The sequence below is a fragment of the Amblyomma americanum genome, chromosome 7 (assembly GCF_052857255.1).
Source record: "Amblyomma americanum isolate KBUSLIRL-KWMA chromosome 7, ASM5285725v1, whole genome shotgun sequence".
Classification (NCBI taxonomy): Eukaryota; Metazoa; Arthropoda; class Arachnida; order Ixodida; family Ixodidae; genus Amblyomma; species Amblyomma americanum.
Genome location: NC_135503.1, coordinates 20,205,045 through 20,231,937, shown reverse-complemented (window position 1 = coordinate 20,231,937; position 26,893 = coordinate 20,205,045). Strand labels below are relative to the sequence as shown.

The 26,893-nt window shown below is 46.0% G+C and overlaps 1 protein-coding gene across 5 annotated transcripts in view; it reads right to left on the bottom strand.

The window, feature by feature from the left end:
- Nucleotides 1–3,613: 3,613 nt before the first annotated feature.
- LOC144098622 (lysine-specific demethylase 5A-like) overlaps nucleotides 3,614–26,893 on the bottom strand; it is a 58,991-nt gene continuing 35,711 nt past the window's right edge. For all 5 annotated transcript variants that reach the window (XM_077631408.1, XM_077631411.1, XM_077631409.1 and 2 more), the window contains 9 exons: nucleotides 26,093–26,364; nucleotides 23,411–23,627; nucleotides 23,149–23,234; nucleotides 22,264–22,378; nucleotides 20,117–20,352; nucleotides 17,265–17,342; nucleotides 10,111–10,293; nucleotides 7,633–7,813; nucleotides 3,614–5,755 (listed from right to left, as the gene is read on the bottom strand). In XM_077631408.1, the coding sequence (XP_077487534.1) occupies nucleotides 5,403–5,755; nucleotides 7,633–7,813; nucleotides 10,111–10,293; nucleotides 17,265–17,342; nucleotides 20,117–20,352; nucleotides 22,264–22,378; nucleotides 23,149–23,234; nucleotides 23,411–23,627; nucleotides 26,093–26,364 (1,721 nt within the window). In that variant the 3' untranslated portion in view covers nucleotides 3,614–5,402. The remainder of the gene's footprint in view (nucleotides 5,756–7,632; nucleotides 7,814–10,110; nucleotides 10,294–17,264; nucleotides 17,343–20,116; nucleotides 20,353–22,263; nucleotides 22,379–23,148; nucleotides 23,235–23,410; nucleotides 23,628–26,092; nucleotides 26,365–26,893) is intronic.

The following is a 26,893-nucleotide window of genomic DNA, read 5'->3' as shown; positions in this document are numbered from 1 at the left end:
CACGTTTTCGAGCTTCATCGTTCCCAGCTCATGCAGTGAAGAAAGCGCAGTGCAGCGCTTCTGCAACACAGTGTATCAGCTACTTTATCTGCACAAAAGATAAGCCAACAGAACAGCAAGGCCTTAAAACTTCTCAAATCGCTGCTGTTAGTTGATCGGCGACAATGGGCAGCAGCTTCGCGTTCAACACTGCAGTCTTGCGCACATTGCGCTTCCGCTTGGGATACTTTGCTTAGCCGGCAAACACGCAGGCAATGATTGCCCTCGTAGGCCAACAGTGCGAGCTTGACAGGCGGTTACTTACTGTTTCAATGCCACCTTTTTATTGGATTTTTCAGTCGACATGTTCTTTCCAGGGCAGTGCCGCGAGAGTTGCGAGACTCCCTTCGCTGCGCGCTTGCAGGAAGTGTGACCTCTTCAACTTCAGGAGGAACTGCAGTTTACCGCGCTTCCTCGTTCGCTGCAAGCATGTGGCCAAAGTTGTTCGTCTTATCCGAGATGAGTTGCCACTGCCCTCCGCTGTGCTATTGCCCACCTGTCTGATTTTATATCCCTTCCTTTTTTCTTTATATCGTGCAGCAAACGACATTTTTGCTTACATAGTGCTGCAACTACGCCCTGTACCACGTGCATTGTATTATGTCAGCCGCTTACTTTTTGCATCTCACGTATAAAACCCTGACATTGTCGTCCATATGTATATATCTTGTACAATGCTTGTCATTGAGCGTCTTTTGTTTATTTTTCTTGAATTGCTGCTGAACTGTACCCAAGGGGGCCGGGCTTCGTCAAGCTGCGCATGTGCAGCTTTTTTCCATTGCCCCCTTTCTTCCTCTCGGAGAAAAATAAATTTGACTTTGACTTTGACTCCTGCATATTTTGACGGTAGCACTGCACCCGTTCATAATAAGCGAGCGTTCATTATATCTACGGCCATTAAAAGTGGGCTCTTCTGTATATAGAAGCACGGCTTTGTAACCGTTATGTGTGCATGATTATGATAGTTCCATTTGAACTTAACATTGGCAAAATTTTCCTGCAAAATTTTCTATGTGAGCTTGCACTAAAATAGTGAAAGAAAGCACTTTACAATTTATTTTTTGCACTGCAGTATTAAGCAGTGTATGGCACTACATACATATGGCTTTAAAGAAAATTAAGTATTGGTTGCAACAAATAGGTTGCACTTTGCACAGCATGCACTGTCCTATTGTACTTTGCTGCAAATGTCATGGCTTTGTAGACAGAATCTGCTTTATTACTCTCTAACGAGTAAAGGAAAACTATTCCTTTGCTAAATTATGTATGCAGTTTTGCACTGGCTTAATTCTTTTGTCTGCTGCACTCATCAAGTTAGTGGCTATGTGTGTTCAGCTGCAGAGGTCACGGATACACATTCCGGCTGCAACAGCCATGTATCAAAGCAGGCAAAATGAAAAAATGATGATGCGCTCTGCGATGCTGGTACACATTAAAGAACCCCAGGTGGTCAAAAATCATCCAGAGCCATTCATTGTGCTGCCTCCCGTCATGTGCAGCTTTGGGAGGCAATTACCTTTTGTAGGGCAGTGGGACATGTGTTGACCCATATGCTTGAAATGCCAGCATATGGACAATGGTGCACGTAAATACCATATTTTGCCTGCACAATACCAACAAAGCACTCAGCATGTTTTTTTGATAATAGCTAGGCTTCCTACATGTTTTGTTTTTACTAGGGCAGGAAGGAAAAGAACTTTAATGGAATAGGAGATGTTTTTACTAGGGGTGTGCGAATATTAGCATTTCGAATACGAATCGAATCCAACTATGGAAAAGATATGCTTTTGAATATTGAATCGTATATCTGTTCAGTATGAAAAAAGTTAACATAAATGGGCAAATGTTGCTGTCCTTATTTGTCAAAAATAGTGTATGGTTTCACAAATGCAATGAACAAACCTAGACTGACTCAGCAATATGCAAAAAAAGACGTGCTGAAATGCCTACTATATACTTAGATAACATAACAGTATGCAGCCTGAAGTGTCTTGCAAAATGAGTAGCAAAATAAAATCTATGAACACACTCGCATTATCCGAAGGTCCAACCATTGATGCCCCCTTCCCCACCCTTAAAAAAAAAAAAAAAGCTGTCAAAAATTTCAAAATGTACTGAAGCCTTGCGAGGAGGACCCATCGCACGAACATTGAAAAGCCTGTGAAGATTTATTATAGTTGTTTCTGAGGAAGGGAAATGGCGCAGTAACTATCACTTCTTGATGGACACCTTAATTGCACCATGAGGGGACAAAGGTGAAAGAAGAAAGACGTGCCATAGTGGACGGCTCCAGAATAATTTTGACCACCTGGGGATCTTTTAACGTGCACTGACATCGTACAGCACATGGGCGCCTTGTGTGTTTCGCCTCCATCAAAACATGGCCGCCGCGCAGTCAGTAGTCTCCTTCATCTTCATCGTTTTCCTCACGGCGCTCTTCCTAGTCTTTTGAAACCTTTATACCTGACTTAAGACAATCTCGGCACTGCAATTGCACAACTGTTCTCTCAAAAGGCGCCCGTGTGTTGTGCAATATGTCAGTGCACATCCTTAGGTAGTCGAAACTATTCCGTAGCCCTCCATTACGGCACCTTTTTTCCGCATTCACTCCATCTTGCTCCCTTCCCTCAAGGCATAGTTGAGGTGTCCACCGAGAAATGAGACAGTTACTGCGCTTTTCATTCCTCGACGACCAAGTCTCTTTTTTTTTTGGTTGCTCTCACTGTATCCACTTTTGCAATGTCATTATTACAAGTGACACTAAACTTGTGCGTAGTTGGCATAGCTTCAGAGATAACATGAACGGACACTCAGAATAGCTGGCAAACAACATTTTTTGAAACTTGCTTAAGCAAGAGCTCGTGCATGAAGCAATTCCTAAAGGAAAGCCGTTGCCCCCACCCCCAAGGCGCTGGAAGCCAGCCACTCTGTGGAAGGCGCCTGAAAATGACGGCGTTTGCTAGTCCGGCAACGCAGCCCCATTGGGCTCCTCCCGGCACGATGGCTACTGCTCGGCTACCGAACTGGATTACCTTGGTTCGAACCTGACAGCAGCAGCAGTGTTTCGATGGAGGCAGAAGGTGCCCATGTGCTTTCACTCTTTCCATTCAACGGGAGAGGGGGCTGTACCCCCTAAATGGCTAATACAGCTTTTGCTGTAAAACATATCGCTGAACCGAGTATCAAGTCATGGGTGGTAAAAATTACTTCCGTTGACCTCGCTGGGGCTGCTCCCGAAAACGTCCGTTCTCAAAGAGAGTGTAATGTTGCACTTTGTTTTGCCATTTAGTTCAGAATTCAAGTGACTGTGCTCTTCTTAGCACATTTGCTTGCCATCATTAGACCAAATCAGCCAAGCAGTTCCCATAACCAATTCAGTCACCACTGTGATGCAATATGAACTATGCTCATATGTTGTCTTCTGGTTTTCAAATTATATACTAGGATTTAAATAGCAAATTTGAGCTGCTTTGGGTTTTGATTCACATACCAAAGAAAAGCAACCATCAGATAATGTGTATAGAACATGCTCTTGCTTAGCGCATGCTATGGCACAATTTAGGCACAAGCACACTATTCTCCAGAAAATTTTTAATGCATATGTACAAAAGAAAAGCCAAATAAACCTGATTAGCTTCAAGTGTCTTCTTGTCTAACAGTGGCTTTTGTGCAGTTACACCAGCGAACTCTTTCGCTCAAAGAAAAAGCACTATAAAAACTAATACTCATGCTTAGGATAAATGCAGCTTCCTTTAACAAATCGGCACTATTACAAGTGAAATAAATCTACAATGCAAAACAGGGTGCAGATACATTTCCCACTGCGACTTGTTGACTTGTTCTTGGAGTGAAATAGCTTGAGAAAGAATCGAGTCTATTGGAATTTACTACTATTCCAAAATAAAGTGGATTGCACAAAATCTTACCTAAAAAGAAGGGAACTAAACTTTTTTCCCTTGAGGAGCACTCCTGCTTTACCTTGGAGCCACACTATAGCACATGAAAATAAATAAAATGTAGCTTCTTTCTACCAGAGTGCCAAACCTATCATACAAGTGGTACAAGGAGACCATGAATGCAAACAATGAGAAATGCAAAGACCAGCGGCGCATCCATGAAAATCAATGTGCGCGCCAAGGAAGAAGATGAGGAAAAGGCATATGCCCCGAGATAATGAAGGGCCTTCCTTCAGCGGGCACTGAAAGGGAGCGGCACCCCAATGCTTTGTTTAGCTTTGTTCGTCTCATTACTCGTCATGACTACCGATACCAATGCAAAGAGAATTACACACAATGGGTTGTACAACAGCCAGATTCGCAATGTTCACACGAATAAAAAGGTGTGCGACGACATCAAATTACTGACTGGTCAGCAAGCACCGCTCAGTGAACAGAATTCACGCGAGACCAAGTCACCTGAGTGGTTGGAGTTGGTTGTACCACAATATCCTACTTATTTTACGCTGTTGCAAAGTTCTGCATGATTAATGTACATGTACACACTAAGCGGGAAGTGACAAGAGAACACAAACAGTATGCAGTCACATGGTGAGGAGAAGCATCCCCATGATCTAGTAATACAGGTTTTTTTTTTCCTTTTATGGTTTTTATATAGGTTCTTATATGACATTCAATGTATGTATATATGTACAAAGGTGTCGAAGTGCTGGGCTGCTAACAGTTACTTAGAGAGGAAAGCTGGCAGGCTTTTAGAGAGTGTGTGTGTGTGTGTGTGTGTGCAGTGTCCAAACACCTCTCATTAAGGAGTCTCTAGCGACATTCTGCGAGTGATACAAGCACAGCATAGTGGCCTGAATGCCTCAACAGAAAAGCTGACTGCACAGAGCTCGTGCGGTGGAACACAGCAAGAAATAAAAGGGCTTAACTAAAATATGGTGCCGATAGATGAGAAAGAATTCCCCGAGAATATTCCAAGGAAAGAACAAAGACAACTTGAGTTGTGCCACATGCAAAGGAAAGCAGAAATACAGAAAAGGACACGGCACACAGGAGGCGGACACACCTCCGTTTCTGACACAAGGGACAAGAGAGCGCCACTTGCCAGCTTCAGGAGACACACACACACACACGTGGACAGGAATCTGGAACCCCACAAAACAGTACTCTCGAACACCACTTAGCCAAGGAACAAGCCCTCGCCAGAAGAATGGAAATGATGAACACCATGGGACTGCCCCACACAACAGTGATGGCCACACTTTTCGCAATCTCGCTACTGACACAGTTCACTCCCACTGCACACCCGTACCTAATGCTCGCCATTGTGCTTGCGCTCCTGGGCGAACACAGCGAGCACAATTACCACTCCCACTCACTCGCAACAAGAACAAACTAGACAACGCTTCACACAGCAGCCGACACAAGAGGCGCAGCAGGGGCGGGAGGCTTTGTGATTGTGGTAACAGTTGCGCCACCATCTTCAACCTCCGCTGCAGCAGCGGCCGGTGACGATGAGACGGCCATTTCTTGGGACGATTCGGGCGACAGCTCCTCACCTCCACTACCACTACCTTCGGCCCCGTCTTGCTGGCTGCTGCCATTAGATCGGCCCGTGGCCTTAGCCGTGTCGGGCCGACTGCACTGCGGGCAGTAGTAGTCCTCACTGTCCTTCACTTCATTCATGCTAAGACCCACACAGAGCAGGTGGAACCACTGTTCACAGCCTCCGTCACACTGCACCCAGTTGACTGCCTCACCTGCAAAGAACAAGGGCTGCAATGAATCCTTTCACCATAACAAAACTGCTGCTAAATCTGGAGAAACAAAGGTTATGAAAGCGCCAACTTCATAAAAACAAGGCAGGCAAATTCTTCTGCTCCAAACAGAACAACAAATTTAAGATTATAATAGCATTAAGTCTTATGTAACTAACGAACATACAACAAAAACTAGTGTTGCACAAGTTGTGACGCATCTGCAAAGCCACATATTTTTTTGTGTGCATATGTTGGCCATTCATGTGCACTCTGTAAGTTAACAAATAGATACAATGCAGAAGCACAGATGTTTGGGCCAGTTGGCGTCAATCAATGTTAGAAAAATTTGCAGTGCGAAATAATGAGGACGCAAGACACGATACATACACCCTCTCGCAGCAGTGCTCCTCCTGTCCTGTTTGTACCCTCTCTGCGTCTACATTCATTTGATGATGCAAACTATTCTAGGTTCAAGTAGCTGGCCACCATATAATGACCTTGCATATTTCCCCATTCAAAACCATTGCTCAAAATGAGCGTTCAAAGCAATCTGCTCCTCTGGCCCAGCATTACAGGAGATTTTATTCACACACACAGACTAATTAAAAGGTAAAATACGGTTGACGACAGAAAATTTGGACCCCTGATTTTTTGGACGTGCTCGATGATTCAGACTTTTCCGTGGCACCACAACATGGCTCAGAGAGAAATGTATAAGAGCGCCTGAAGTTTCCAACGCACCGCAACTGACTGCTTGATTTTTTAGAACTTGTTTTCACTCACTGCCAATGCCCAAGCCGCCATACAATTTGTAGAGTGGAACCTCATTAATTCAAACTGCGACGGAGATCGAAAGCCTGATCATACAAAATGAAATTACCCAAGCTAAAACGGAGCCCCTTGAATGGCAGGGTTGATATTTTCCGCAAGTTGGCACATTGTGCCCGCGTGGTTTCGAATTCATACCGTTCTTGGACATTGTCCACCACATAAACTTGAACAGTAGTCACAACTCACGAAAATCATCTGTGTCGAGTGTTTGCTCCCAAATACGGGAATAGGTAGCAGCAAAGTGCATGGGAGAGATGTATGGCTTTACGAGGCGACAAGCGCAGAAGAAAACGGTGATGCATTCCAAAGCGAGCAAGTTAAAGTGAAGCAAAGCGAGAAGTTATTTATTGGTGCCGTGCTGATGCAGGTGCTTCCGGCTTTTTTGATAGAGTAGCCTTCAATTATCTCGCATTCTCTTCTGTGCTTGGCTCTCTTTAGGAACATCGTATTCCTGTAGAGTGGCTACTTCATCAAGAGAGCCGGAAGCACCTGCATCAGCTCGGTGTCGTTATGAATGGCCATCCATCAAAATGTAGTCAGTGACTTTTTCCGGTGAAATTTTATTTTTCGGACCATTTCGCGGTAACTAGAGAGTCTGAAAAATCGGATGTTGACTGTAGGCAAGTGCTAAACTCAACTGTGCTGTAAACAAAATCCCCATTCCCGTGTGAAATCACAAACAAAATGAAGCATCACTAGGCATGGAATGGGAACTCCACATAAGCTCTAGCCTCTCAGTAATGCCCAGTGCCATCTGCACTTTCTCTCCCCTCTTTACCCCCCTCCTTCCCATCCCCCCACAGTAGTTCAGGTGTCCACCCATAGCGAGGCAGCTACAGTGCCTTTCCTTTTTTTTTTTTCCACAACCTCCACCTCCTCTGCCCAAGGTCCTGTCACAGTAAGGCAAGACACTCAAGCCATTCCCAGAAAGTACGGTTAAGCACATGGGTATGCCTCTAACCCGACTCCACCGCGAGCAATTTCTGCTCTCAAGCAAGCCCACAAAAACGTCCTTAGCACAAACATTTAGCAAAGGATGGTCCCACCTTGAGGCTGTACACAGTCTGGTGCAGAGCAGACCTCGTCAGCCACTTCTGCTTCCTCGGCCGAGGGCGACGAAGCGCCCTGTGCACGGTGGGCCACTCGCCGACGCTTCACCACTTTCTCACCGTTGGCAGTGCTGCCAGAACCAGACTCCTCCCGACGCAACTTCTTGACAGGCCGCACCTGTGTAATTGACCGGGTGTGATGCCCTTGTCTCGTGAGGTGCGCACACAGCTAAGCTGGCACTGCTCCATGCACAACATTTTTCGCCTTAGCAAATGTGCATCACAGCTGATGGAAACTGCCTCTTCTTCGTTCACTAGCAGTCACCCTCAACACCTCCAAACTGCACTAAACCACTTGCTGAGCACTGAACATCTACACTGACTGACAACGGCTAGCATGAAGCCTGATTAAATCCATTTTGTTGATCAGCGCTCTACATTTTAGTGAACAAACAAGGGTTGCCCGATGGATTTTTATGCCCTAAAGCAATGCTGCCGGCAGCGGGACACAATGCAATGGAGGCCTGTGAATTGATTTCGGACAGCTGTGGTTATTACAGCGCACCGGAAAAATCTGCACAGGCGCTTCTGCATTTCACCCCATGGTCAACGACACAAACTCAAGCGCAGCAGTCGAACAGAAGGAATAATGACAGACACCAAACACACTAGACAAAGGTTATTCCCCCTTAGAGCTCTCACTCAATTCAACCTCAACACACCACCCTCTGGATTTATTTCAGTGGGTTCTACTCATCACGCAGCTGCTACGCAGTCTGGTGCTTGTCCCCAGTTCAATGGTTCCACGACCAAACTTTCCTGCTCTAAAGATTAAGACGTGGGGAAGTTGGCTCCACTAATGAATTATTTGCAACTTGCTGTAAAAAACTTTCCATGTTCTTTATTGCATGCACACTTATGGGACGCAAATATGCTTCACCTTCCCACCACAGAGAGCCATTCTCCACTTCAAAGCACAGTATGGCTAGTTGAACAACATAAAGTGGAACAATGTAAAAAATTGTCAGGGTTTTAACTTAGCTAAGCCGATTATAGTGTGAAAACACTGATTTTTTGGTACAATTCGACCAAAGTCAAATTTTGGAGGTCGCCAAGGCCAATTTTCAGAAATGACCCGGGCCTAATTTGGAAGTCACCATCATGTTTGGGCACAGTCAATTATGACTGGTCATCGATTCTGGCACAAATCAGCTGAGGTCAAATTTCGGGGTTGGCCGGGCCAAATTTGGAGGTATCTATTTGTCACGCTTTTTTTTTAAACTTCACATAATGTAAAAACCGGACTACAGGTTGGACCGGAATATAGGTCGACCCCCTAACTAACCAATTCTAAAAATGAAAAAAATCTTTTTCAATGGAAAAAGTTCCGAAATACACCCTTACCTTGAAACAAACACGACTCAACAGGTTGCACAATGCTGACAGTATTTATTTTCACATCAATGCTGCTCGTATGTACACCCGGCCAATTTTTTAAGTGTCGCGCGCCCATCAACCCGCGTGTTTGTTTCTGGCACACAGAAGTACGGCGCCGTAGAGCAAAGCCCTTCCGCTTCATGAATCACCGCACCCACGATGGCGAGCCCTTGAATTGCGCCCTCGTGAGTCTAGAGGCACGCGCGATCATTCCGCAGTCGCAGCGATCTTTCACACAGCGCAACCTTTCCTTTCAATTCTGGATACGCTGCAGTCCGCCCACAAAATGATGTTTTCTTCTGGTTGCAGCAAGTTGTAATACGCAGCTTCTGCCTCCGCCAGTACTGAATTCTCTTTTCGGATACTCCAAATTCCCGCCTTGCCGCCAGGTTGCTATGAGCTTTCGCGTACTCAATCGCATTTTTCTTGAAGGCGATGGTGAACTGCCGTCGGCTTCCGCTCATTTAGAAACAAAATGCGAAAAAGCAGCCTTTTAACAAAATAGGTTTGCAACGACGGAAACGCAAAATGGCGGTGCGACTACATTGCCACGCCGCGCTGTTGCTGATGGCGATGGTGATGAAGGCTGATGACTTCAGCCACCCATTGTTGCAAGACTTCCGTAGTTTTTCCGCCAATGACCAGTATATAAGACGGGGGTAGACTTTTCGCCATGGTTTTTTTTGAAAAAAAGTTCGACCTATATTCCGGTTTTTACGGTAGCATCTCTGTTGCTAGGTGTCGGCACAAGATCGGATGGACAAGATTGTCGGTCGGTGTTGGCGAGCATACGAGTGCTCATGCACTAAAAGCAGAGCTCAGTACTCACACAAGTCCAGCCGCAGTGTTTATTCACAATCTCAAGAAGGCTGCTGCAGAGAAATAACTGCACCAGAAGCAGCAGAGGATGAGGCTGTTTCCGCACTAAGCAAGTGCCTAGCTATGCACAAAACGAACTGCTGCTATGCAACAGCTTGCTTGACCCGCTCGCTGAGCTTTCAAAGGAGGGAACAACAACCGCCAAATGAAAACACAAACCTTGCGCTCAGGCTGCCGCCCCGCATCGGCAGCCCCCCCTCGAGCAACCTTCTTGACGCCACCAGGCGCTTTGGTTGACGAGTCAGCTGCGCCCGGGGAGCCCTGGCTGGCTGTCGCCGTGGACGGAGTGCCAGCGTCTTCCTTGGTTGGTGTTCGTTTCTGCAGCTTTGGCTTGGGGCGTGGCTGTGGAACACACAACAGCATGAAAATGAAACCACACAGTGATAAGACAAGCATACAGTCGCCGACCAATTTTTCGGACTCGAAGGGACCCGAAAAATGGTCGGAATAATCGAACAGTCCTAAAAATCTGTGAAGTACAAAAAAATCACTTTATTAAGATGAAATCGGCTTAAAAATGTCACTGATTTTACCTTGCGGAAATTTCTCTTGCTGGCGATGATTTGCGCCTGTATTTGTGCCAAAGTTGTGCTTTCACTGTACAAGCTAGACAGAAAGCCCGCATTTAGTTGTAATACTTCCCACGCTTCTTTGACAAACCCGGCGGGGCCATGTTGTCCACAACCCGAGTGTGCACCACACCGCTCGGTAAACACACACAAAGATAACGCACTTTTCTTTCAAAGCGGCGGTACCGCTGGACGCAATCACAAAACGGCGAACGGGTGTAACTTCGTGAAGACTGAGCGCCACTTGGTCGACGCGGTCAGAGAAACCCAAGTGACGAAATGGCGAACGTATGGGACCCGCCGCGGTGGCTCAGTAGTTAAGGCGCTCGGCTACTGATCTGTAGTACTCGGGTCGGAACCCGACCGCGGTGGCCGTGTTTCGATGGAGGCAAAACGCAAAGGTGCCCGTGTGCTGTGCGATGTCAGTGCACGTTAAAGATCCCCAGCTGGTCGAAATTATCCCAGAGCCGTCCATTACGGCACCTCTTTCTTCCTTTCTTCTCTCAGTCCCTCCTTTATCCATTCCCGCCGAGATGTCAGATAGCTCCTGCACAATTTCCTTCCCCCGACAACCAATTTTCAACGTACGGGACAAGCGATAACTGCCCGGGACAACGTCGGCGACAAAAGCAAGTTGATGGCGATGAGAATCTGGCTGCCACCTCAAAGTGTCAGAGATCGCAGGGACCTCTACTGGCAGCACTGAGGTACCGAAAGTGTGTCAAGCCAAGCCAACTGCAGCGTAAATTCACCTCAATTCAAGATGGCGCCTTTTGCACTGGCGAAAATGCCGATAAGATGGGCGATTTTGGCCTGCAGGCGACTGAAATTAGTCCAAAAAATCAAACTTTCGGACTCTGGAAGTTCGAAATATCCATTGCGAATATGTATGCGCTTCTATGGGGTGACTGACGGTGCCTCATCGAGGTCCAAAATGTCCTACAAGTCCGAATTATTGGAGTCCAAATTACCCGTCTGCTACTGTAGTTGTTGCTGCTAGAGAACAGTGCTAAGGCAAAGGCACAGGGCAAAGCAGTGTTAGTCCAATACATTTAGGAGAATCCTCTAAAGTGGAGTAGATCTGAAATAAGGGAGTAATTGCTCATTTGCATTCACCACATATGGCTGTGCTTGGGTGGATCATCACCTGCTCAATGCTGCAAAACTTTTCCAGTGCCCTTCCTATAATTGCCCAAGCAATTTTGGGCTCTGAGAAAATTTCTAAGTGGCATATCTCAGCAATCTATAGCTGAAAGAACTATAATTCTTTTTTTAGCATGTAGCTACGTGATCTGAGCATGTAATTTGGGAGCCGATTTTTCAATTAAGGCTCAGAAATTTTTTTAATGATCTAGTTCTTAATTGCATGTTAGTCAGTTTGTTGCATGTATTTTTTTGTGCTGTGAAATCACTAATGATGATAAAATTAGAAAACTGCCTCCAACATTGCATTCCATTTTCTTTCTGAAGTCTAACAATGTGCTATTTTTGAGCTTTTATATTTTACTTTCCTCTCTATTGTTTTGGTGAACAATGGGTGCTAATTAATTACATCTCGAGAACTAATTAACCTATCAGAAATCACATTTTTGAAATCAGCATGAGGAGCTGATGAAGGGTATGCAATTTCATTAAGTTTGGTGGAAAAATAAAAAAAATTTTCCAGAAGCAGTCTTCCCCACTTGGGAGATGCAGATCAAAAAACGTTGCGTTTTTCGAAAATCGATTTTTTGTTTTCATTTGTTTTCTCAAGCTTATTATCTCTACTTTTCTGACAATAAAAATTAAGGCTGAATTTAAGCTGGAAATGGGTTAAAATTGCGTTTAAAGAGCACAAGGTGGGCGTTAAAAGTGTGCCGTCTTCGAGCGTCTCGCGGCTGACAACGCGCGGCCGCTCGCCATTGCTGATCGCATGAGGAGATCGGCCAGGCCTTTCTCCCAGTAACCATGCTTACCCGGGCTGCTACGGCGCAAGAAATAAGAAAGAAAGCCTGCGTTTGCTGCATTTTTCGAGCGTTGCGACTGGTTTTTAAATCATGTGGTACGAATCCGAGATCGCCACTGGCCACTGTGCACTTGCATGTGGCGAAGCCTACTTGCTGAGTCCATGTCTCCTCGAGCCTCGCTGCTGAAACACGGTCATTCCACATTTTTATCTTCGTTATGGAGGCAAAACGCTAAGGCACCCGTGTGCTGTGCAATGTCAGTGCACGTTAAAGATCCCCAGGTGGTCGAAATTATTCCGGAGCACTCCACTACGGAACCGCTCTCTTCCTTTCTTCTTTCACTCCCACCTTTATCCCCTCCCTTACCGCGCCGTTCAGGTGCCGACATGTGAGACAGATACTGCGCCATTTCCTTTCTCCAAAAACCAATTATTATTATTATCTTCGTTATGGATGAAGAAAGCCATAGTAGGCGGAATCATCGGTCAGTGAAGTATCGCTCTAGGCACAAATGTAGAGGGCGCCGGTGCAAATCGAAGCCGAAGACTCACCCAACAGCAAGTGCAGCGACAACCGCGAGGCTTAGCGACAGCGACGCCAATTCCTCCGGCGAGTTCGACGCGGCATTGGAGTACGTCAGTGCCTCTCAAAAAAAGATCGGACTTTTTCGACACCGAAGAAAGTGCGCGAGATGGTGAGTTGTGTGTGATCACTGATCTAACTGCGTTGAATTTGTCCAACGTGTCGCCATTCGGAAATGTGCATACGGGAACCGGCCGACAAGCGCATAGGACTTGCATCATTTCTAGAACTACGCTGTGAGAATAGTGTGTGCCCCAAAAGCATTCTTTCAGCAACGTACACATCACGGCATGTTTCTCCGGGCGGGGAGGCTAGCCCGAGTGCTGCAGGCTGCGGACTGCGCGCAACCAGAGCCTACGACAGCGGGAGTGCTCGCAATAGCTTCGCTGTCAATATGAAAGCTGTTGTGGCCACGCGCTCTGTAGGAATTGGCTACGAGCAGTTGGCCAGATTTTGTGCAGTTGTTGGCTTGCAAAAGCCGATGCATCACAAATCCTTTGCTGCCATCAACTGGAAAGTTCAAGACGCGGCAATCAATGCTATCACCAAAAATCTTGTGCGAGCCAGGCAATTCACAGCGAGTGAAGCGGGCAGGGATGAAATTGCCCTCATGTACGATGGTACGTGGCACAAACAAGGTCAGAAGAGCCACACAATGGCATTGCAACTGTTGTGTCCCTTGACACTGGACTTAGTTTGGACTTTGAAGTCCTGTCCAACTTTTGCCTAGCCTGCAGTCGGCATAAGGCCCTGCCAGATGAAGAAGAAATCTGGCAAGCACTTCGTGGCCCAGTGTGTGAGCAAAATGTTCAATGTTCATCTCACGCAAGGGAAGCGGAAGCTGCCGGACAGATATGGCCTTTGCCAGATCTGGCTCCTTTGAGCCAGTCCTGCGACACACCATTGCGCTTCCAAGAAATTCCTGAGCGATGGAGACTCAAAAGCCTACACCGCAGTTGTAGAGGCAGAGGTCTATGGTGGTGCTGTAGATATTGAAAAGGAGGACTGCACCAATCACGTGGCGAAGCGCCTGGGAACTGCTCTTCGCAAGCTAAAAGAGCCACTGCCAAGAGGGGAGAAACTAAAAGATACAGTGATCCAGAAGCTGCAAACCTATTACCAGGTTGCAATCACAAGCAACAGGGGCAGAGTAAAAGGAATACACCAGGCGATTTGGGCCTCGTATTTTCATTCCTGCTCCTTGGATGGTGCGAGCAGCCACAAGTGCTGCCCAGATGGCGCAGCATCCTTGTGCAAGCACAGGCGTGCTGAAGTCTTGGGTGAACCTGCACTGACCCACACACCCTTGCCCAGGAAGGCCCAAGGGAAAGCAACACTCCCTATTTATAAAAGGCTAACCAGTGAACAGCTACTGACTCGTTGTGTTCAAGGAAAAACAAAGAATGCGGCAGAGTCACTGAATAGCAAAATTTGGCTTCTCTGTCCGAAGGCTCGATTTGCCTCTAGGTTTGTCGTGGAGGTGGCCACTGCCTTGGCAGTTCTATGGTGCAATCGAGGACACTTCTGCTTTGAACGTGTAGTGGAAGAACGGGGTGTGCTTCCACCTCAAGGTCCGATTGTGTTTGGCACATCACGCGACAGCACACGTAAAAAAAAATGTCTGCCCAGCAGACTGCTGAATCAAGAGCACATCAGCGGATGCTGACAAAGAAGGCTCATGTCGAGGCTCGGAAGTGCCGCGAGGGAGAAACTTATGGTGCGGGCTCATTTTAGTGGCAGTGGCTGCTTAGAGGACAATTTTCCTCTTTTGTGTGCGAATCTGATCTCATTTCAAGCCTTTTTTTGTAAATAAACTTTCAAGTTAAACTTTAAAATTCTTTTTTTCTCAAAATGCAATTTTTGGAAACTTTTTGACTGTGCCCATCTTGTTTTTGGCACTTCTGGTGCTCGGATCTGGATGAAATTTTGCCCACATTTTCTTCAAGGTGTGGGGAGTGCAGTTATCTCATTTAAATTTCAATATTGCTCATATATATTATGCAAATTTCATGTAAACACTTACTGGTACATGGGTACTATAGACTTCCTGGGTTCCCATTTTTCTCGTGTATTAAGATCTTTTATATGCAACTCCTTCTTAGTTTTCAGCATTCTGCAATCCAAGTGGAGGAAAATGAACCATCAGTGGTCCGTAATTATAAAAATTTAATGAAGGAAAAGGGGGGGGGGGGGGGGTGCAAAAATACCTATATTTTATTTATTTATTTATTTCAGATACTCTCATGGCCCACAGGGCATTGTTGAGGGGAGCGGTACACACATTTAAATAAATTTGTTACAAAAAGAGAACGCATACAGTGAAAAAAAAAAATTAAACACCGGAAAATATAAATAATTAAAAAAACCCGGAACATGAAGTGAGTAAAAAATAACACAAATACCAAGAGGCACTAAATCACACAAAGGAAAGTGATGCAAATTGCAAAACACCACCATTAGTACAAATATTAACGCAGCAAAACTGGGGAAAAAAATATACAAGAATGCTCATGATTACGAGGAAAAAGAAATAGAACCAAAGCTATGGTAAGCAATAATGTGTTGATAACTTCCTCTTAAATTCATCAAAGTCATTAGATAGTGCAATATCCCGTGGTAGGTGGTTCCAGTCCAACGATGTTTTTGGAATGAATGCTTTCATGCAGGATTTTGTACGGCACTGTGGAACACAAAACTTTGCATGGATGATCTAAGCGGGATGAAACATATGTTGGCGGTGTGAGTAATGTATCTTTAAGGGTGGAATTCATGTGGTAAATTTTAAAAAACAGACATAGGCTTGATATTTTCCTGCGCAGTGAGAGGGGGGTTAGTGACAATGTGTTTTTCATTTCTGTGACGCTGGACAAACGATCATAGTTACGGAAGATGAAACGTGCTGCTCTGTTCTGTATGGCTTCGAGGGCGTCGATAAGAAAGTTAGTGAAAGGGTCCCATATTGTGTTAGCATATTCTAATTTGGAGCGGACAAGCTATTTGTACAGAAGTAGTTTAACAGGTGTCGGGGCTAAGGAAAAATTTCGTTTCAGATATCCAAGCACGCGGTTAGCGGACGCGATGATAGAAGTGATATGTGCTTTCCAAGTTAGGTTTGACGTTACAATGATGCCGGTGTTAGCAGGGAAAAACAAATACACTTCCGAGCCGTGCTGTGCCTGGTGGACTCGGGGATGGCACCAGCGGAAGCCGGAGCTTTCAGAGCGGGAACTCCCGCAACAGCTTCGCCGTGAACATCAAGGCGGCTGTGGCTGCGCGCGCGATGGCATAATATGGGACACAGTAGCTATCAACAAGTTCTCAAAGAGCTTTGTGCGCTGGTACCGGAAGAGCTTGTTGTGCTGGGAACCTCCCTTGACCAGAGAAGAACGAAGATGACGTCGGTCCGCCAAACAGCTGAAGCCCGAGCACATCGCCGTAACATGGCAGATGGAGCTTGTCTGACAGACTCCATTCGCGAAGATCGTGAGGACCCAATGTATGGGGCAGGAGAATTTTAATAAACATGGCTGTGTTTGAGACTCATTTTTGTATTTTGTCAAGAAATTTCACGTGTTTGCGTCATGTTTTTCAAGAATACAGATGTCTGAAACTTTCAAATGCATTTTTCTCCAATTGTACTTTTCAGCATATTTTACGTTTTGTGCAACAAATTTCAAGTACTTGCAGTAGTCAGATTTTGATGAAATTTTGCACACAGCCTCTTCAAAGTCTGTAGAATGTTGTTATAAAACATCTCAACATTTTTCGAAAAAAATTCAGAATGTTGACACATGGTGCCTAAATATACACTTTGGTGTTCTGAATTTTCTTTGCAATTATAAAATAAAACGCATAAATTTGAAGTAGATTTCAACATACTACTACATTACCAAAGCAACACAACGACCTATTGCAAGCTGCTCTAAACATACATTTCATTATCAAAAAAGTGTACACAAAAGGCCTTATATTGTGCTTTTGTGGGCCCTTTTACACAAAAACTATGCAAACTACATAAAATCTAAGACCATATTTGGAATCTGCATTAAAAACCTTATCAGTGACCCAAGTTTCATAATCATAGGCTCAATATTAAGAAAAAAGTTTCTTCGAGGAGCATCTCCCCTTAGCTTAAAGAAGAAAGTGCGTAAAATACGATAAGTCAAAATGTACTGGCAACAAAAGAATGACAAAAGGAAGCATCCATAAGGCCCACCTTAGCTGTGGCTTCAGCTTGGTCGACCTTGCGCTTCTTTAACCTCTTCTCTGGTCTCTTGGCAGCACCGGATAAGTCCTTGAGAAAAAAACGGCACAGAAGAAGACAAAGCTTATTTATAGGCAGCCAGACAAACACTGTCAGTCTGTTGGCAATGCCAGTGCCAGTGCCTCTTGGACAACAGGCAATGTTGAAAAAATGTGGCTCCATGCCAATGTCTGAGCAAGTTTCGCCTGAATAGCTGCACATTGTGCACAAAGACCGTTTTGCAGTGAAACAATACAGGCGCTCAGGGTTTACCACTCTACAGAACCACTGCACTTTACAAAGATAACCAATGTATGCGTCCCACAAGCAACTTAAATGCCCACTGAATTATAAAGTCAACGAACCATTTTTCAGACTCAGGCTGATAAATCCATCCAGCTTCAAAATACCGTATTTACTCGAATCTAAGCCGATCTCGATTCTAAGCCAACAAAGAAAAATTATTACCTCGACTGTAGGCCGAACAAAAAAAGAGAGGACAGCTATCACAAAATGCAAACAGCATTTATTGAATCTGAACATGCAGAGCTCATTCAACATCGTCGTCGTAGTGTTCCTTGTCACTGTCACCTTCAAACAGTGCACTATCTTCAGTACCGTCAAGCGCATTAGATATGCTGCACTTTTTAAAGGCGCGCACGATCAAAGTACCTGGGATGTCATCCCACGCTGCAGCTACCCAGCCCATCAGCTGCAATAGCGATGCACGTTTGATGTGGCCCATTGCCGTTAGCATGTGGTCTTCGTCAGTCAAGAAGTCCGTGTAATATTTCCGCAGACGATCCTTGAAAGGTTTGTTGATGAAGACATCAAGTGGCTGCAACTGGCCTGTCATGCCGCCCGGTATGACAGTGAGGTCCGTGTTCGCTTGGGCGAGCGCAGCCTTCACGTTGGCAGTCAAGTGCCCACGGTAAGAGTCGACGACAAGGAGCGAGTTCTTTGTCAAAAGAGCTCCTGGACGCCGTCGCCGCACAATCTTAACCCACTCTTCCACCATCGCACCCGTCATCCACCCGTTCTCACTTGCCCGCACAATGACATTTCTTGGGAAAGTTTCTCGAGCAGGCGTGCTCGAGGCATGCTCTCTTCCTTTTAAATATCATATAAGGAGGAAGTTTATGTCCATCAGCTGTGCAGCACAGCATCACAGTTGCGCGCTACTTCTCGTAGCCTGCAGAGCACAGCTTCACCTCCTTGGCACCCTTTTCTTTCACGGTGTACGCTACTGGCCTATCAAAATACACAGCCGTCTGGTCGGCGTTGCCAATTTGCCCAAGGCTGTAGCCTGCCACTTCTCTCTTTCGCAGCACGTAGCACTGAAAAGCTATCAGCTTTTCTTCGAAATCGCTTGGCAGCTTCTGGATGATTGAAGTGCGACGTCGGAGGCTGAAGCCAAAGCGCTCCATGAATTTCTGAAGCCAGCCCCAGCTGGCTTTGAAATCCTAAATGCAATCCTTGTTGCGGCGCAAGCAAAAAGCTGCTGTCGTCCCCTCTAACGACGGACGTTTTTCTCATCGATGCCAAAGTCCCGCCCGGCTTGAAGGTTCGACGGTGCCTCTGCGGCTATCACAACTTTTCGCTTGAAAGCTGCACTATAGTGGCATTTCCTGCTTGGTGTCGTGATAACACCCCGCCGCACACCGATACGGCTGACACGACACAGGTCAAAATGGCGACCTCACTTGTGTACGGTTGGCTACTGGCAAGGCTAGTAGCGGCTGCGATACTGACTTTTCTAGATGGCGCTAGCTATGCACCATATTTAGCAGTTTCAATGAAAAACTGGCGCGTTTTTTAAAATCCTCGAATCTAGGCTGACCGTAGAATTTGGAAAATTATTATTTGAAAAAAACTATCGGCCTAGATTCGAATAAATACGGTATCACTTTACTGAGATAAAATCGGCTTGAAAAAAAAAATTCTAATTCTGCCCTCTGCACTGTTTCACCTACAAGTAATCAAGTGACAATATTAGCTTGTATTTGAGTCAATGGCTCCGCCCTACCCAGACCACAGGTGTCCGTGGCACACTGCAAGCTACCGATACAATTTACACAGCCTGCAGGTCATGCTGCGAAAAACGTGATAGAACAGGTGAGCAATTCTGTGCTACTGCACTGCAATGCACACCCCTAGCTACTGCTCTGCACAAACATGCTACACGCGTGATTTTGACAAACACACGTCGTCGTGCAAGTCAAGGACAGAGTTCCTGGGCGGAGCAAGAGAGAACAATCGGGAAACAGACGCATCCCTCCCACCACTCCCCATTATCAGTGCGGTCATGCATTTATCCATATACGCTGTGTTTATTGTGCTGCCGTCGCTACTGGAGACCTCAAAAAGTATGTGCCATTGCCTGGCAACAGTGAGGTACAGAAATTTTCACGCCTATCCCAGCCAATCCATCCACTCGTTGAATCCAGAACGGCATATTCCCAGCGACAAAAGAATCTGCTTGATTGCAGCAGCAACACCCACTCGCAATCAATTTAGTTATGAAAATGTACTTCCGGGCTCTACAGAGTCTGAAATACCAACCGTGAATGTGTACACATTCTTATGAGGTGCGTGACGGTTCCACAACGAAATCGAAAACATCGCACAGGTCCAAACTGCCAAAGTCTTTTTGAAAAATTGGTCTGCTACTGTAGCTGGAGCCCTTTCCGCAATCAACATGCTCGACTGCCACACATGTCATCCTGGGCCTGCCCATCCCTTTCAGCATACTAGTTACACCGAGAGAAGCCACTGGGACAAAGAAACGGGAGTTTCAATCACAGGCAGTTTTGGGAGCCCCTCACCTCAAACTCGGGAAGGCCCTCGAAGGGTGACAAGGGGTCCCGTGGGGGCTTGGTGGCCTGAAGGATCCGCCAGATGTGGCCAGTCTCATCTAGCGACACTTCCAGCAGGTCCCCTTCAGTGAGCAGTGCTTCGAGGCGCGTCTTGGCACCGGAGCTGAGCTCCAGCACTGGGCTCTCCACCTGCCGCGGCACCAGCGGCGACTTGCGGGCATGCTTCCGCGGCGATGGGTTGCACACTGCAAAGGGGCATGACATCGCATGAGTACACGGTTCCAATGGGGCCGAGCTTCTCACTCACATGCATGCACACAAACATATTGGTCAGATCTCACCACCCGGACTGCTTTTTTTTAGCACAGCTTTGGCATCGCAGGGAAGAAATGGTCCAACTCCACTACGCCCAAGTGTGACACAATTAAGAACAAAATTGCAAAAAAACGATTTATTTTCCAATTTTGCAATATTCAAACTTGTAACATACACCTCCAACTACAGGCGATGTATGGAAACCAAGAGTGACAATTTTTCACAAACTGCAGGAACTCTTTAAAATGCACCAGAATATAACCGTTCCGCATGCCTCCGAATTTCAATGCAAGCCAGCAAACTGCGGTCTACTTGGCCTCATTTGAAAGCACAGCTCCTACGAAAGTGTAATCTTGTGCACCAACCCAGAGATGAGAAAACTGCCACGAAATAAAAACAAAATACAGGATCATGACTGGCTTCCTTGAAAAGTGGCACTCTTAATTGATCAGCATCAACTTTAGGTTGCATACAGGCACCGACAATTTGAAAAATTCAGAAGTGTAAACAGCTGCAAAATGAATGTGGAGGGCCTGAGGCATCAATAAGTAGGCTACAAACGAAGAACAAAGCAGCAGAGAAAAGAAAACCTAAGAAACTTTTGACCATACACGTACACAATGATGTGGGCCTGTTGAGAGCAGCGGCTGCCGCACAGTCGCTGATGATGCCGTCTGTGTTCTGTGATGAGCAAAATCTTTGAAGGACTACCCTGCAGACGTGCAGTGGCATTTCCAATTCTAGCAGCGCTTCGAAAAATGGCACCGTGGAGAAATTTTCACTTCGAAACATAACTGTACAAATGTGGCGTCCGAATGGAAATCCACGCAAACTGATCAGATGCTGCCTATCTGAAGTGTATATACTGATTGGTTACTTGTGCTCTCGCACCACCAAAAGCAAGAAATGTGTTGATCACTTGCCTGCCACACCCGAGGTGTAAGGGTGTGCAGAATGCTTCAGCATAATGTAGAGTGTGCTATGTTACAGTAGGATTACAAAATTGCCAAATTAAGAGTACCATGGCTGGACTTGTACAGAAGTAAATGACACATCTGGAATCGGCACACTAAGTTACTTCCATGTTGTCAAATGCTTCCATTATTAAAAAGTTCTGTTTGCTGCTTTGAGACCTTTATATCTCAGTGCCTACAGTAGCTAACAGGGGAGTGCATATTGCAACTGCGCAAAACGACGAGGGACAAAGAGACAAAGGGACAAAGAATGCACAAGACACGACGCGTCTTGTGCATTCTTCTCTTTGTCCCTCGTCGTTTTGCGCGGTTGCAATATGCACTCCCCTGTTAACCACCAACTAGCCCGCCTTTGCCTTTTAAATGTCCTACAGTAGCTATAACTATAATTCCTCTTGCAGCAAGAAATTTGTTGTGATGTGTATGCAGATCTTCAAATTTCGTGCGCATTTAATTATTTTGTTGCAAATGCAACCACTTGGTTGCAACAGTTTGAATGGCAAACCCAATGGGCTGGAAGATTACTAGTACTGGCCATATAAAAAACCTAACACTGCAATCTTTACTCACTTGGCTATTAATTCTCACTTTAAATTCAGGTCCTTGTGGGGGCCATCTTCCCCGCTGTGGGCACAAAAATGACATGGATTTCTAATTATTACGAAAATCAATTGATGAATCTGAAACTGACAGCACATCTGAAATCACAAAAAAAAAAAGAACTGCCCAAAAGACTTCAATTTCATCGAGATTCATTCAAACAAAAATTTTGAGAAGCATTCTCTCTGCTTGAGGTATTATGGTGTTACCCAAGGTTGCATCTAGCAAAGGACTCAACAAGCAAGGGTGCAGTGATGAAGCACTAACCAGCACTGTTCTTGGACGCAGATGAGTAGGCATGCTCCATGCTGCTATAGCTTTCACATGAGGGCTGCTTCTCTTCGTCCAGTGATGTCTTCGTGTCACCATCTGCATCTGCAGACTGGAGCGAGGAGGAATCAACGTTATTTCACGGGGACGGCGTGAGGTTGCTAAGGTTACAGGAAGGGGGAGCAGCAGTGATAATGCAAAGGTTCGGCGGTAGAACTATGAACATGTTGCAACTTGTCCAGCCCTCGCAAATAGTCCACTTTGTCACCTAAACAGGCACACAACCAAGGCCAGCAACCTAGAGGGCAACTCTGGAAGCTTTTTCGAGGTCCACGTACTTCAATACAACTTTTGTTGTCTTCCCCGCACCTTCCCATATAGCTCCCACGCCATCCGCCAAATCTCAGCCTGCTCAGCCATGGTTGTCCTGAGAAAACGACTCTGTCCTTGCCCAACATATCAAATTAAACGTTAACATCCGCCATGAATTCTCTAACCTTCAAGCCTGGGAGCACTGGTAGCATGCGAAGGATAATGGCACTGTAACCATGCTCAATGCGAGCCAACGCAGATCACTAGCTGCTAGTTCCTTTTACACAATTTTCCCAAGCCAGATTTTGAAAAATTCAAATACCATTACACCACAGAAACATCTCGAATTACAAAGACACAAATGCGCCATACCTATTGTAGTTCACTGAGCGAAATGGAGAACTTATGAATTAAATGATACTTCAGAATTTGTGAGCTCAATCTCGAGGGCTTACTGTAGTTGCACAATACATCCAAGAATGCCAATTATCACGAAAGAGGCAAAGGACATAAAAGCCAGAAAAATTACAAGCGACAATGAGAAATGAAGGGGAAAAAAATGCCACAAACCAGAGACACCTCCTGCTCAGCTGCTACCGTTGGAACTGCATCCTCCGGTACACTGGTCGTCTCCACGTCAGAGGCGGCACCATCACCTGCGCATAATGCCACCTATCAGCATGCAGAGTCCGCCTCTCTCGAGAAACAGATCAACACGAGAAAATGGCAAAGCAGGCAAGACGCAATGCACACAAGTGGCACAACGAGAGCAGCCGAGGTCCGGCATGCTGGCATGCCAATGTTGGCGATGGTCAGTAAGCGGGCTGCTCACTTTTTTCCTGCGCCCGAAGACCCCCAAAGGCTGACTGTGCCACGCTCTGAAGGTGTGGCTGGAGCTCTGGCTTGCTGGCGGCCCGCAGAAGCTCTGCACTGATGATCTTCTCGGTTTTCTCGCGTGCGGCCTGTTCCACCATTTTCTGGGAGAGGACCGACAGCTTGGCCAGGGCTGCCGCCAGCTCTTCAGTGGCCAGTGCTTGCCGGGCACGGTCCTGCATGGGCACAGCCATTGCTTTCACAATTTGGCCACGTGCAACCACAAAAAGTGCTCCTAAAAGAAGCAACCACGTGTTCTGACTCTGATCCCTGCGGAGCCTGACCTCCAGCTGCATACATCACTCAACTAAGACAGCTGACAAAGTTGTACCACTTCAGTTAAGACAAACATACAGTTACAATATCTGCACTCACTGCCCACTGCAACTGAAAGCATGAAGCATGCTGTGGTTACAGAAATCCTCGCTCACAAACTAAGAGAGCAACATGGCTTACAACCATATGTCTTAATAAAGTGCATCTGAAAAACTATCATCATTCAAAAGTGAAAAGAAGCAACTTTATCACCACTGTTTATAAGCTGATGTTGACATCATGGCACTAGAGGAGGGACTCGCACCAAGTGGAACTGTTATGCATCGCCAGTATTCCATATCTCATGAAGGCAAGGTGAAGCGTCGCCCTCACCCCTTCGGAAGTTAGGACCTTCATGTATGCTGCAAGTGCCCTGCTACATGGCTTGGGAACAAAATCCTTAGCTCTTTAAAGTTTTAATTCCAAATATGCCATTTAATTTCATGTAGAATGAGCAACAATGTGTTTTGTAATATACCACATTCACCCGCCTAATTTGCGTGCTTTGTTCTTTGAGGGGACGCCAATATCAATGCCTAATTCGTCGTGAAAGTACTTCAAATTAAATATCTAACAAGCCGCGACAGCCGCTGAGCTGCAAGAAAGCGCAAAAAATACCCCAACTTCGCGCGGACGCTGTTCCTCATCCAGCGAACCAAGCGCCGCCATCTTGGTCTTGTTTTGTTAATGAATTCTTTATTTTTTATTTTTACCGCCTTTAACGACGGTAGTGGCGGCATGGTGGGAATGTAGCTCGCTTGTGATTGGGGCCCTCAAAGCGCCTTTCGAGTTTCCCGTGCTTGAAATGTGAGGCTGCGATTGGGTAAAGGGTGCGCTCGCCTCTTCGAGAACGCTGGGGATCGCGCTGCCACTATTTGCTGCTGCACGCGCTGGCGCGGCGGTGGCTTCCGGTGGCGGCCGGCACATCGCCTGCCCCGGCCGCCCTGGCTCTTTCCTTTTCTTGTTATTGGCGGTCTTTGTGGTTTGTGCTTCTCTTCCCAATTCGCCATTTTTTGTGATCGCCGTTGTCGCTGTCTTTATGATCTCCAGCCGAGCCACTGACTGTTGCGCGGTCAGTTACGATGCGTCAAACAAAGCTAAAGACGCTACGCGCGTTCGGTGCGCCAAGGACTGTGTCGATGCTGAAATTTTTTAGCTAGGAAATTCAGCAAAAGGGCCTTGTCTTGCCCTGAGGTACCTATCTAGGAATAACCATAATGAATTTCACAGTGACAGCACTGTTTTTCGAATTCTCCAGGCCTGGAATAAGGGACCTCTGTGGACCATTCTGATATACTCCTGTAACTTTAGAAGCAGTGTGCACAGCTTCATTAAACTTATTATTTCTTCAAATGTCTGTGTTATGAGACTACGCTGAAAATTTCATTCAAATATCTCAAGAAACAAGAAAGCTGGTGTTCACGCAACCTTTGAGGGCTGTTTTCTCAGAATGTACTCGTATTTTTTGCCTGGCGTGGCTGCTCATTCTGGCTGCATCTCGGGAACCGCTTATCGGATTTCCATGGGTTTTTTTTATTCCGTACCTGAATAAATTTCTGAGGGCAAGACAAGTCCGCTCTTTCAAGTTATTGTTCCTGAAATTTTTTATAAGCAATTAAAATTTGCCTAATGAAGGTCTAATTGGTGACACTAAATTCAGTGCTGTGCTAAACTTTTCCAGCAAAGAAATTTAGAAAAAGAGCTCTGTCTTGCCCTGAGGCACCTATCCAGCAATGACCATAACGAATTTCACAGTGGCACCACTATTTTCAAATTCTCCAGATCTGGAATAAGCGACCTATGTGAACCACTTTGATATACTCCTGTATCTTGAATCCAGTGCCCACAGCTCCATGAAACTTGGCAGTTCTTCAAATGGTAGTGCTGTGAGCATACCCTGAAATTTTCATTTAGATATCTCAAGAAACAAAAAAGTTGGTGTTCAACGGTAGCCTCTGCCCTTAAATTAAGGCTTCAGATAGATGTGAAAAATTATGCGAAAATTTTCTGAACACGTCCTAAAAACCGCAACAAAAATCTAGCAATATAAACTGTGTATTGCCACTTACACGTAGACCCTATATCTCACACCCCTCGCTGCCCTCCCCCCTAAAAAAAAAAGAGGAAAGTATTAACTGCAACCAGGGACTATATTACGCCGCGTAGGCAGAGAGGGTGTGTTTCGGCTCTGTACCTTTTGAAATTCCAAGTTATCACACAGTACAGTAAAGTCCCTGCTCTATATTATGCCACCGTTATGGAGCTTTCAACAGCTCTGGCTGACCTGCAATCTTAGCAAAGAGAAAGGAAAACTGTCCACCCATACCTGCCAGGACATAGCCCGCTCTGTTAAGCACTGCAACGCTTTCCCTTCGGGCAGCCGCACAGGCAGCTTTTGCAGCGCCACCAGCAGCGACAGGATGGTCTCAAGGCGAGGCCGTCGTGATCGCAGGCATGCGGGGCATAGGAACTTGCAGTCTCGGGGGGAAGAAGTGCCGGAGGACATCCCTTGTGGGGGAGAACCTAGTGGGCTGCCACCTCCCCCCGAGGCGCCAGACTTGGCCACGCTCCTTGACTTGGGTATCGGTACACAGCTGGCTGTGTGAGGTGAAGGAAAAGGCATCTGTCCTCAAACAAAGGCAATCACCAAGTCACGCAGTGTAGGTAGCAAAAACTGTACCGTGAAGCATTGTTTTTTTTTTTTTCACTCTGGCACTGCTCATCCTTCATCTTTTACTTATGTTTTAGCAGAATGCTTTGGTACAGCCTTGCTGACATTTAGTTAAGTGCTCACGCTGGCACTTTCTTCCCACCAACACCAAAAAACACTCACACCCCCTCACAATCGCAACCACCAGAGTTTTTGAGCCTCAGAGGTCCTCAACAGTTTTTAAAAGGTGCCAAAGAATCCCCTGTGTCTTGGCTTTCATCGCTTCGAGCCCGAAATGCATGCAGAAAGGAGCCATAGACATAGGATGCTTCAAAAAATGCCCAAATTCCAATAACGACCGGCTGTACAGTGAATAATAACAGTGTGATTATTCCCGAAATTAAGTGGGTAAAAGGAAAGGTAAGCGCCGAGCCTTGCATGATTTAGGTGCTTGGGGAACCCCAAAAACCATCCATG